The 13,267-nt window shown below is 46.0% G+C and overlaps 1 protein-coding gene across 2 annotated transcripts in view; it reads left to right on the plus strand.

Moving 5' to 3' along the window:
• The window catches only part of LOC142661105 (rho guanine nucleotide exchange factor 40-like), a 70,401-nt gene that overhangs the window by 32,404 nt on the left and 24,730 nt on the right, over positions 1-13,267 (plus strand). For both annotated transcript variants that reach the window (XM_075838370.1, XM_075838371.1), the window contains exons 4-10: positions 1,123-1,302; positions 1,390-1,513; positions 2,533-2,626; positions 3,997-4,083; positions 9,752-9,868; positions 10,056-10,154; positions 12,225-12,373. In XM_075838370.1, the coding sequence (XP_075694485.1) occupies positions 1,123-1,302; positions 1,390-1,513; positions 2,533-2,626; positions 3,997-4,083; positions 9,752-9,868; positions 10,056-10,154; positions 12,225-12,373 (850 nt within the window). The remainder of the gene's footprint in view (positions 1-1,122; positions 1,303-1,389; positions 1,514-2,532; positions 2,627-3,996; positions 4,084-9,751; positions 9,869-10,055; positions 10,155-12,224; positions 12,374-13,267) is intronic.

The following is a 13,267-nucleotide window of genomic DNA, read 5'->3' on the forward strand; positions in this document are numbered from 1 at the left end:
TTATTGCTGCTGCATGTAGCACTGTGCGTTACTCCTCCCTAATGACGCAATTTAAAGGGGTTCTCCGCTTTGAACAAGCCCTACTTGTTAGAAGTGTCCCATGACAATAAGCGGATCACAAAGCGTCTTCCTGTTTGGACCCCCAGTGATCACCTTAATCTGTGGGTCAATTGTACAATTTCCCTGCAGCGCCACCACAGGTGACATAAAGTATTACACAGCGCCCATTCATATCCATGTGTTTTTTAACGCGGGACAGGACAGGTCCCTCAGAGACGCTCAATGTAACCGCTCTCCATTCTGCCCAAAAGATGAGGATCTTGAATAGAGGACCCCCCTCCATTAACTCACAATTCTGTAATAGGGTTTATGATAATGAACAACCTTTTTTAAAGGGGTTTGTCCATCAGGGACATTTATGGCATATCCACCTCTGGGACCCGCACGTATATCTAGAACGGGGCCCCCTAAACCCCATTCCACGCTTCTTGGTTCCATGGTTGGAAATTATGAAGTGGTTTGAGAGGCAGCGGGAACTGAAAGGTAGAACTGGGTTTAGGGGGCCCATTCCAGAGATAGATGCCCCACCTATCTGACATTTATGACCTATCCTAAGGATGGGTCATAAATGTCCCTGATGGGAAAACCCCTTTAAGATTTTAGTTTTTCATTTTCAAAGTTGGATATTAAAGGGCTCGTTCGGCTTTAATGAATTAGGCTTTACAATTCTATATAAATATCTGCATCTTTTCAATATTAATCACCATTTTCAAGATTGCTGCTTGCTGCCATTGAATGAGAACACAATCCTAACCTAGCTTAGGTCAGCTGAGAGATAATTAGAATTTATCAGAGCGATCAGCCTGAATTACAGGACAGGAGAGGGATTTCTGCTGCTGCGGTTGACAGAGACTTGCCTACATTGATAGAGTTATCTCAACCAGCTTGTTGACGGTTTCCAAGCTGAATTATGACTGCAGCTCTGGATAATGGAGGTGTAACTCAAGATCAGTAGAAGTAATGTGTTTGCAAATATTAAATTTGTATGTAACCTATAAAATGGTGATCATACCCCTCAATGGTCGTTATTCAGTAACAAGCTTGATTTCCCCTTTTCTACAGGACAGACCAATGATCAGCAGAAAAGACCAGAAATCCTCCCAGAGCGGGATCCGTCACCGTTATGGCGGCACGGTCTGAGCTCCCCAGGTGTCTGTAGGAGAAGTGAGAGTCAGACCTGTCCCTGGCGAGTCAGAGATGTTAATATAGAGGTGCTGATGAGCGGCGTGGTTTATCTGCCCGGTGAGCTGACACTATATACGGAGTGTCCACCAGTCCCCATCTGATCACTATGGACAGCTATAAACCTTCGTATTTTTCTCTCTTTAGGAACACGAGACCGCAGCGGACGTTCGCTGGTGATAATCAACACTCGCGACACATGCTGGTTAAATCCGCACTGCAACGCCTCTGAACTGGGGCGCCTCTTCTTGTACTTCTACAGCACTGTGCGGTAAGAGCAGGTCCTCCTCGCCGGATGTCTTATATGGTCTGGTGCAAATATTACGTATCATTTGTACATTAACCAAAAAACGGACCACACGGAAGCCACTAGGATTGGTGTAATGCGGTCTGCAAAACGGAAACGGTCATGTACATGATCCTAAGGGAGGGGGGGGGGGTCTCTGGTTCTATATAGATAAAGGTTCTGCGTTTTATACTGAAACATTTTGCAACTTGTTCAGTCTGGAAAATGACGCCTTAGAGGTGATTTCTTACCATGTAGATGTTATATCCTTATACATGTTAGTATTCTTTCCAAGGACTTTACAAAGGACCAGGGGACGTTCATTGCATGTGAGGGGAAGACAATTCAGATATTAATATAGGAAAGGGTTCTTTACTGTAAGAGCAGTCAAACTATGAAATGCCCGACACCAAGAGGTAGTGATGGCAGATTCTATGTCAGCATTAATAAAAAAAGGCAAGATGATTATTTCCTGATGAATGGCATTGAGAGTTATAACTAATCAAGCAGTGAAAGACGGGTAGTTTTATTGTGAAGGATTGAACTTGATGGACCTTTTTGTTTGTTTTTTCAACCTATGTAACTTTCTAAAATACTTTTTCATTGTAATTTCCCTCCATTTTCAAGATCTCTATTTGCTTTCACTGAATGGGAATAAATCCACACAGACCTAATATTTTTCCCAGCTGAGAATTTGCTACAATTGTATCTAATCTAGACAATCCTCTGTGAATTTACCAAGCTGGACTCCAGACTGATACATTTGAATGTTATTGAGAATATTTTTACATTCTCTGACAGCAAACAGAGATATTCAAAATGGTCAGGATGGAAAAAAAAGTGCATAACTTTTTGCTTCTACAATGATGAAGCTTTATCTCCATAACCGTAGTATCGCTTTAAGATATTCGCCGCCTGTGGTCCAGCACTTGGAGATTTGTGTAAACGTTTCGTGTCCATGATGTTGCTTGCACAGGATCACTAACGATCTTTTCTTCCTCCAGGAGAGATTCCCGAGCTCTGGGCCTGACGTTGTTGGTGGACGCTCGACGCTGCTCTCCAGTACCAGCATTATTTAAAGCCATTCATATAGTCCAGGTAGCCAGACATACAGTTTATTGTATCCGAGGCTTCTCCTTGTAACACATTGGGGGAGATTTTTCAGGTTATCATCAACTGCCCCACTTTTCTATGGAATATCTTGAAGACACGTAAATAATGAGCTCCTTAGAAGGGTTTGCTGCTACCTTGCACCCTTTTGGCATTCGTTGAATTATTTCTAATGCCACAGATGTTTGTCTGCCATACGACGAGCTTTTTGATTGTTAAGGTAAAGGAACGATAGTGGGATCAGGGGAAAAACTTTACATCTGGTCTTCACTTAGTAAAGAGCAATAGATCAGGGCGATGAAGAAGCGTCTGAACCTCACAGGACAATGTACTGGTCAGCAGGAGCCTTGTGTAGGATCGATGTGACGCCTGGAGCTCTACCTGTCACTCATCGCACCGTGCGCTCCATCTGCCGTCCGCACACGTGGAGGCCGAAACAAAGCTGCAACGTGTCACCGGGACAAGGCGACACTTCCAATGGCGGGAAAACCCTCTGATAACTGCTGTCCATTGTGATAAACCCTGCACCTCGGAAACCGGCCGTACACCGATAATTGTGGCATCTGCCCACTGTCTGATGCAGTGATCTGCGACCTGCGGCTCTCCGACTGTTGTGAAACTATAAATATGGGCATGCTGGGAGTTATAGTGGTTGGTGACCACTGATCTAATGTGTTGGTGGCAACCCAACTGTCTTACACCATCTGCTGTCGGGGGAAGCGAGGATCAGGCAGGTTGCGATGTCGACGTACTCAGTCCTGTGAGATAATCCTCCTTTACCTATGGCAATAAACGTGCAGGGGCCGATCTAAGCACGTGTATATATCGGGGTTGGGGGGATTACTATTCAGGGTCCACTTTTTATTGGTAAGCGACACGATATGCTGTCACTGTACTGATAACCATACATAATGCAGAATTTGAATAGACTAAGACTTCGTTCACATCTGCGCTCGGGTCACGTTCCGTCGGACCAAGACCCTGACTGACACAAACGGAAACCAAAGGTGTCGACTACGCTATTGATTCCGTCAAAATGACAGAACCCTTGCACAACTGAGACAAATGGAAACCATTGGCACCGGATCCGTCACCATTGAAATCAATAGTTACGGAAACGGGACCCTAGCGCAGATGTGAACGAAGCCTTATACATGAAATGTTTCTCCCGTTGTATTCTGTGCACTGATTTTCTCATCTCTAGTGATAATATTGCCTGAGATAACACTAGTCCTGGTCTCTCCCAGGTGGGCTAGTTATACAGTAGTCCTCGCCTGTCAGAATAATGGTGGTCATGACCTGCGGTTGGTTGGACGTAGCAAATTTGCAGTAATAAGTGTCACTTTACTCTGTTTCAGGTGGCTATTCCTCATTGTATCCATGGAGTATTACTTTTGACAGAGAAAGACCTCGTTCTGTCCTTGGAGAGACCACATGGAGTGCAGGTAATGAGCGCCCTCACTGCACGGCCCCGTAATATCCAAGTTACGTTGTAGTCGTCTGTAAAAATTGCCGGGACGTGCCGGTCGTCTGGATGAGAGGGCGCCGGCTCTGCTGAAGTCGTGGTAGATCCTCAGTTGCATATAATCATATTTATTAAAGTGGAATAGAATGTTATTGACCAGAAGAACTGCGCACAACCTGTCATTATCCGCCTACTGCAGTTCCTATGAGTAAAATAATTGGGTTCTAGCAAATATTCCCTACATGTATGTAGTAGTCTGTTAATCCGGCAGGTGGCAATGCTAACGCTGACATGTGGGCACTGGGTCAATGGTCGGATGTCCTGATGCTGATGTACATATCCCGGCCTGAAGAAACAGGGGAGAGAAGAGGGTAATCGATGGTCTGTCTATCTAACCATCTAATATTCCAAGCCAATAGTCCAAAATTTCCTTTAATCCGGCACCTTGGAGACCCCGAACATGCTGGATTATTGGACGCTATAGACGGGTCTACATTCAGAGGAGTATTTAGTGCAAAACCGGTGTCCTTTGAAAATACTCTGCTAGTTTATAGAATTCTGCTTGTTTCTGGTCACTGAACGGACACATCGCGCTTTTCATGACTAACAAGTTGTGGCTCGCACCAGGATTGTTTATTTAAGGGTTTCCCTAATTGTTCTGAAATCCAATCTTACCATCGGTAATGTCTGACTTAATTGTGACAAGGCATATGTGAGTCCCCTCAGAAGTGTGCTGCATCCCCCCCCCCCCCCCCCGCGTCCCCAGAGGCCGCACAGGGGTTAAGATTAGCATAGCTTTGAGCCTGACCTCTTCCTTGTGTCCACCTTCCACAAAAGCGGAGTGAGGAGCCCCTGACAGGCGGCCGCTGCCACACCGGCTAATTTACAGGCTTTCATAAACAGATCCTGTTCTTGGCTCATTAGTGCACAATGACCGAGAACAATGCGGGCCGATGACCCCTGACCCCCGGAGAGTTAAGCCTCAAATATGATGATTTGTATAAGCAGCTATTTCCTGAATGCTGAATGCAGACCCTCGCTTAAAGGCACAGTTCACTAGAAAAAAAAGTAATGAGGGCTTAGTGCTGTTCTAAATATTCGTTATGTGATCAACGTGTGGAACTGGTTAAATATTTATTTCTCGTTCGTCTCATTGGGGACCCACGCTGTCGCCCCCTACAGTATATACCCTGCCTTCAGGCACTGCGCTAGTCAGTCTTCGCTTGGTGTCCATACGATGCAGACGTCCCTGCTGGTACCGCGGCTGTCTTTGTTTGTTTTTTTTTATTAATATTTTAGTTTATTTTGTTCTTTTTACTCTATCCGCGTTAGGGGCGACGCTGTTTCACTACTTTCTCCAACCTCTGGTGGGCGCTCAATGTTTTCATTGCATTGTTGTCCCCCCGCCATGCTGAAGACAAGAGCGCAAGCTCCACTGTCGCCCACCCCCCTGAGGGTCGCCACCCTTCCCTACACCAATGTCCCAACCTCATTGAGCTGGCACACAGATGGGACTACCCTGCTGGTTTTCTCATTCTTCAGATGGACAGGTGAGCACTCCTCCCCCACCAGAGCCCCTCTCCCATAATGCTCAGTTTGTGGGCTACGGGCACTTTCCAGAGAGGATACCGTCCTTTGGATCACCACATTGACTGTTTCTCCAGGTCTTATTTTAAGCTGCTGGCTCATCCTTATAGCCAATTTTTGCTTCTGCACGGATCAGTAGAGCCTCTACCGAATGGGCCCGCCAACTCTGTCATGGTTTCCTTTCAGGGGCGCTCACTGAACATCTGGTGAATTTCTCGCACAAAATCATCTAGGATGCAACAGATGGGAAAAACACTCACCTGCTTTAAACTAGGGCTCGTCTTGCTTCTAAACTCAGGAAACTGGTACCTCGTTTTTGTCGTTTTCGTAGGCCACAAGCATCCAGACAGCAGTCCCACCCGGACCACCAACAGACCATCCTTCAATCCACATACCCCTCAGCACTCCAGCCGCTCAGCCTGCAGTAGGTCAGACAAGTTCCGCCTGAAGTTCCGCCCCACTCTTTAGGGACGTCGTGCTCTCTCACATCTCAGATCGCTGGGTGCAGGAAGTTGTCTCCTGTGGGTATAACATCAAGTTTCTAAGCCTTCCGCTCGACAGGTTCTTCAAGCCCAGACCATTCCCATCTTCTGCCAAGGCGGTCGCCTTTTTTCAAGCAATAGACTCTTAAGTCAAGAAGTCATCATCCCTGTTCCTCCAGGCCAGGAAGTTTGTGGGTTTTACTCAAACCTTTTTGTTCTTCCCAAAAGGGACGCCTTTGTTAAGTACCGGCATTTCCGCGTGGAGTCCCTCCGATCAGTAATCGCCTCCATGGTACAGGGGGACTTCCTCTCCTTAGTGGACATCAGAGACTCGTACCTACATGTCCCCATTTGCCCGTCCCACCAGTGCTTTCTGCGATGCTTTCGCAGGCCTCACTCACCACAACCAGTTTATTGCCCTCCTGTTCAGCTTGTCGACTGCCCAGCAGGTTTTCACATGGATTCTTTCCGTGATCATGGCAATTCTTAGTTCCAGAAGGATTTCCATCATCCTCTACCTGGACTATATGCTCATCAAGTCCCCGTCCCAGAATGACAACTTGACCAGCCTACAAATTGCTCTTGATACCCTGACTCGTTTCCAATGGATTGTCAACCAATCCAAATCCTGCCTGACTCTCCTTCAGAGACGTTGTGGGAATGGTGTTCGACACCAACTCTGGTAGAGTATCCCGTCCTCCGAAGAAACTGTCCAACCTGCAGCAGGGAGTCCGGTCTTTACAGTGGAGGCACTCCCATCTCTCTCCGCTTTTGTATGAAGATTCTTTGCCGTTTAACGTGCTTCCGCTTCAGAGGGCAATGCTCTCCAGATTCCCTAGATCACTAAATCCTTCTTCTGTTGACCGTCCTCGGGTCTCATCTCTGATGGTCCTTGTCCTTTCCGATCCCTCTGGGCCGCTCCTTTTTCCCACTCCACTGGCAGGTCCTCTCCACGGGTGCCAGCCTTCGGGTTTGGGGTGGTGCCTTCTGAAATCTCACAGCCCAGGGTTTGTGGGTCCCACGAGCAGCCATTATCCCCATCAACATTCTGGAACTGAGGGCGATCTTCCTCTGTCTCATCCACTGAACGACCCTTCTGGTCGGCAGTCTGGTCCGAGTCCACACTGACAATGTCGCCTGCCTCAATCACCAAGGTGGGACACAGAGTTTGGCGGCGATGGCGGACGCATCCAAGTTTCTTAAATTAGCGGAGCTTTACGTTCCTGCTCTCTTTGCAGCTCACATTCCCAAGATCGATATTTGGGTTGCGGATTATTTGAATCGCGAACTGGTCGACCCAGGGGAATGGATCCTTTTATCACGGGTGTTCAAACAAATCTGTTCCAGGTGGGCACGCTGGATGGGGACACTCTTGCGATTTACCTCAACTGCCAAGTGCCCCTCTTCGTTTCCATGTCTCGGGATCCCAATGCTCTGGTGGCTCCATGGGATCACTTCAGCCTTATTTACAGGTTTCTCCATCTGCCTCTTCTTCTCAGGACGATCAGTGTTGAGGGGATTCCTACCATCCTTGTCGCTCTGTACCGGCTGCGCCGTTGTTGGTACGCCGGCGTGATGCCTCTACTAGCCGGCGTTCCCTAGCACTTAATCTTCAGCAGGATCGTCTATCTCAGGGGCCTCCCTTCTGAGTTTACAGGTGCTTTGTTAAACGGTGTGGCTATTGAAACCCCCGTTCTGAAAGCTCAAGACTTATCGCAGCGGGCGATCCAAACTCTGTTAAAGACCCGGAAGCCGCATTCATCCAACATTTATTACCCAACTTGGAAGACGTAGCTACAGTGGTGTGAGGATCGGCATATCCTTTCCTTGGTTATTTCCTTGCCCGGACTTTTCTCCAGGAGTCGTTGGATCGAGGACTTGCCCTCAGCTCTGTTAAAGGGCATCCGCGCTGTTTTTTTGTGTTTTTTTTTTAACAGAAGCCTGGCATCCAAATCTGATGTACAGACTTTTTTTCAGGTGTGTTTGCCCAGCTGTGCGTCCCTATCGGGCCCCGACACCGGCATGGGATCTGTACCTTGTTCTCTCTGCAATGCAGTCGGCTCCTTTTCAACCTCTTTGTGAGATTTCATGGCGACTGCTGATCTGGAAGGTGCTGTTTCTTGTGGCAGTGACCTCCATCCGTATAGTCTCTGAGCTGACAGCACGATCTTGTCGTCCTCCATATTTGACTATATACCAGGATAAGGTGTTGCTCTGCACAGTTCCCTCTTTTTTGCCCAAGGTGTTTTTCTCCTTCTGTCTCAACGAGGATTTTTGCTGTCCTTCTGTCCGTCTCCAATGTACCCTAAGGAACACTCATTTGGATGTTGTCCGCACGTTCGTGGTTTTGGAGGGTACAAGGAACGGCTTGACGGCCTTTAGGGCTACAATCGCTTGATGACTGCGGTTGACTATTTGCGAGATCTGCCGGATCAAACTGGGGGAACCACTGTTCGTATTTCCTGGGCTGTGCGCCTTTAGGCTTCAACTTTTCAGCTCCGCAAGGTGGCTGCCTGGTTGTCTTTGCATGCGTTCACCAAATGTTACAGGGTGCATACCTTTGGCATCCGCAGACGCTTCGCTTGGTCTCAGGGTGTTGCAGGCGTCTGTGGAGCGGATACTTACATCCTTTTCCTTTCGGTTCCCATCTATGTGGTCTGCTTTGAAAATAGGATTTTTTGAGAACTCACCGAAAAGCCCTATTCTCGTCCAATCCATAGGGGGACACCGCTCCGACCCTTTTATGATTATGAAGTTCATAGGGTTGTCTGTCGGACATGGTTTTCTTATCTGGTTCTGATATTATTGGTCTAATGAACAATGAACCCTGAAGTAGGGCTATATATACTGTAGGAGGATACAACACTTTTTTTTATTTTTATTTTTACGCCTCCTAGTGGCAACAGCATATACCTATGGTCTGTGTCCCCCACGGACTGAACGAGAAAAGGATTTTACAGTGAGTACTCAAAAAATCCTATTTTAATTGCACAGGACAGATAAATTTATACAAACTAGAGCGATGATCGGTATTGGGGCTCTTTATATTGTACACAAGTGAAAGAAAAAGTTGTCCAGTCTTGTATAAATAATAGTAATCATTTTTTAATGAGCAGTTTAACGATTTTCTTATATACTTTGTATTTCAGTTCCTCATTTAATGACTTTTGCTTGTTGTCAGTGAATAGAAGCATTCTTGTTTACATCCAGAAGCTGAATACCTATACAGAATACTTCTCAGAGATGAGTGTTTGCTACAGTTGTATCCAGTCTAGACAATCTGTGTAATCTAGAACCCCAGACTAATGCATGTTACCTGCGCTGATACATTGTAACAAACAGGACAAGAGAGAGAGATTTCTATTGCTGCTGTTCAGCTCACAACTGTAAGAAGTATTAGGTCAGGACAGGTTTTAAGCCTCTGGATGCAAACCATAATGGTTCCATTTATTGTCAGCAAGCAGAGATCTTGACAAGGATGCGGAATTGAAACACAAAGTATATAAGAAAGTTGCTGAGCGTGCATTGTAAAATGCATTTGCCGTGTCACTTTTTATATATTTTATTATCGTTTTACAGTTTGATGTTCTCACGTCAGCAAAGTCTTTTCACAAGCACATAGAGGCCTCGCAACTCCCACCCACGTTTAATGGAACATTCCCGTATTGTCACCAGGACTGGCTGACATTCCGCACGGTGAGTAACAGGTCTGGACTTCGATGTTAAAATATATGTTGCCAGCCACCGTGACCCTCGCATGACTTGTACTGTAGTCACTGGTGTCACTATCAGATCCGTCCTTGAAGTGATGACTGACGATCCGGTTGTAGAAATTCTTCTATAATATTTTCCTTTTATTTATGTTCTTTTCTTCCTGGTGTAGAAATTGGAGAACTTGCAAGACAACTGCCGCGATGCCTGCGTCTTCCTGCACAACGCCATTCAGAACATGCACGTCAACCCCCTGCCCGACACGGCTGAGGTGAGGAATACACAGGACTCTCCCTACAGTCTATCCAGCCATAGACATGCAATAAATGGGAGACCTCGCCCCCTCACCCCCAATTAACCGGCATATTTTGCTGTGCTGAATGTTCATGTTTATCCCTCAAGACACCGGACACCTCAAGAGTTTCTTCTCTTCTAGTGGAAACTTTTAAAAAAAAACAAAAAAATCTCAAACCAATCTAATTATCCTCCCATACTCATAAGAACATTGGCAGGACCCACAGACCGGTATCTGATGGGTATGGGTGTTTTTTGTCATGTTTAGGCCCCAAATTAGTATCGTTTTCAAAAATATTCCAGCCGGTGAATAGGGACATGAAAATTGTATCCAGTCTGGACAATCCTCTATGAGCTGAACAGTCTGGACTCCTGATACATTTTCCTGCACTGATGCATTGTAGCATAATATCCGGACAGGAGACTGATTTGTGCTGCTTTGTAAAGTTCACAGAGGATTGTCCAAATTGGACAGTTATAGCAGGTAAGATATCGAAGGACCCTTTACAAACAACTGTTGCGAGTTTCTTCGAATACAACTGACGGAGCTGTGAATAGACGGTCCCGGGCCCTGCCCTCTATATCTACGGAGGATCATGCGGAAATGCTGGGTGCCTTGAGTGGTCCATTGATATCCGCATGTAGGATGGGGAAGCTCCTTCTACATGCCCGAGGTGCCAGAGGGAGGCAGGTTCCTTCCTTCACATGTTTTGGGAGTGCCCGATTATGAGTCTTATAATTTATGGGATCCAAGGTTGGACTTCCCCGCATATTGGACCCTAAAGTCTGTTTACTTCTCCTGGACCTTGTTCATGCTGTTCCCTCCAGGTCCCTTATAATGTTGTTACTGTTCTATGCCAAAAGCTCATACTCCTGAACTGGAAACCTCCTAAAGTCCCCACATCACCGGCATGGACCGCATTAATTCACTCCAATCTCCCTCTTTTATGAAGCTCGTGGCTGTCCGGATAAATTCCTGAAAATCTGGCAACCCTGGATAGCCAATCCTCATACCTCCTAAATAACAATGCGTATGGGGGGGGGGGGGGGTCTCCTGTGATTCACTTTTTTTCTTCGCTGACCACCTTGTGTGCTCTACTTCACTCTTTATGTAAACTGATGGAAAGCTGTTTGGTTATTTGTTTGCTGTAAATGCTATATCATTTTGTATAGGTGCTTACGTCAATGTTCTTGAGCATTTTCTACACTCTTTTTTTTCTCCTTGTAGCATCTATATCCATATTCTTAGGTTTCAAGTAAATTCATCTTTAAAAAAAAAAAAAAAGAAGATATCTAAGGACCTGTTCACATCACGTTTTTGCCATACGTTTAGCGTGTACATCGAGAAAGCTCCCGACGTACGCGCTAAATGTATCGTTAGGGCTCTATTAGCATGACGGAGGCCAAACGTGGATGCTTTTGGCCTCCGTCGGGTTGGTATGCATCAGTATTCTTTTTTTTGTTTTTTAAAGGATGAAATCGCGTAGTAGACTATGCTTTTCCATCCCGCAGGTATGTTTTTTTTTTTAATGATGGGTGCCAAACACCATATAGTGGCATATAAATAAATATCTATATTAGTCACAGGTGTAGGTCATGGGCTTTCCAATAGCCTTTCATGACTTATTTAAACGCATACCATTATAGTCTATAGGCGATGGATACTTTAAACGGTTGCCGAATAGTGACATCCGTCATCCATAGACTATAATGGTATCCGTTTTACGCATACGCCATGGATTTCATGATGTATCCGTTTAACGGATATCATCAAGGTTTATGGCGGCAGATGACACTGTTAGGCACCCATCACAGCCTACTTTTAACATAGACGTTGGGGTTTTTCCCAGGGTTTGCGTAAAAACCTTGATGTGAACATACTTACATTCTGCAGCCGTCCTATGCTGTATTTTGTTTTAGCATTTTTTCTATTGCAACATCAGATCACTTGTCCATAGTGGCAGGTTTATCGCAGCACGTGACCGGTGTTAGCGGCTGCTGGGCAGGGTGCCGCCTCTCCTGTAATGTGATGTCTTCTCTCCTGCAGGAGGCCAGTCTCCAGCTGACGCGTTTTGGCCAGTTGATGAAGACCGTTCTGGAAGACACAAGACTAGTGACGCTGCAGACAGAAGGAGGCGCTGTGCTAGCCAGACTGAGGAAGGAAGAGTCGTGTGTGACCCTCACAGACGATTACAGGTACCGTGACACAGGACGACATTGTTTTAAAGCAATGTTTGTAACGCAAATTAGGAACTTGAGATCTCATTCCGACTGATACATTTTTCCTGGATTGATACGTTGTTACAGCTATCAGGTCAGGTTTTGCTCACCGATTGTTTAGACTGGAGACAATAGTAACATACAAGTAACTTAAGTATAAGCATAGATATTCAGCCTCTGGATATAAACAATGAATGTTCTCATTCACTGACTGCAAGCACAGAACTTGAAATGGTGAGGAATTGAAGTTCCTTTTTATTTACATAAAACAGGAGAAACCAGATTGCATCAGGCAGTGAAAGTGTTACAATGGGATCGGCAGGCGCTGCTGATAATGGAGGTGTTTGTTGGAGGAAGCTGGGGTTGGGGCCATCTACCAGTAAGACCCCGGCCTGGCCGGACATTTTTCCAGCCACTTTCCCTCTGGTTCGCTGCCGTGTCTGGAATTCGATTAAAGCTTTTGGAATTGTAAAATGTTTTTCCCGATCATCGCTCTGCCATCTGGCACCAAATTCACTTCACAATAACAGGCAGTCGGCAGAGCTACGTTACTGCCTGCAGAGGAACGCGGGGCTCAGGACGATTTTCCCTGCATCTGAGTGACCCCTAAAAAGCAATATCCCTGGTATATGGCTGTGGAACAAGTGTTCGGCTCTGTTCACACCACGCTTGGCTTATGACACATACACACAGTAATGTTCCCATAGTCTCAGAACTCTGAGATGACTCATTTACAGTACGGTTACATTATTCCTATAATAGACACACCTGCTGCTGCAGAACCTCTTTCTAATGAGAGAGGAAGCGCTACATGCCAGTCTGTGGTTGACCCAGGGTAAGAAACCTCCAGCAAAAGTGATCTGTGACAGA

This window comes from Rhinoderma darwinii, chromosome 9 (assembly GCF_050947455.1).
Source record: "Rhinoderma darwinii isolate aRhiDar2 chromosome 9, aRhiDar2.hap1, whole genome shotgun sequence".
Taxonomy (NCBI): Eukaryota; Metazoa; Chordata; class Amphibia; order Anura; family Rhinodermatidae; genus Rhinoderma; species Rhinoderma darwinii.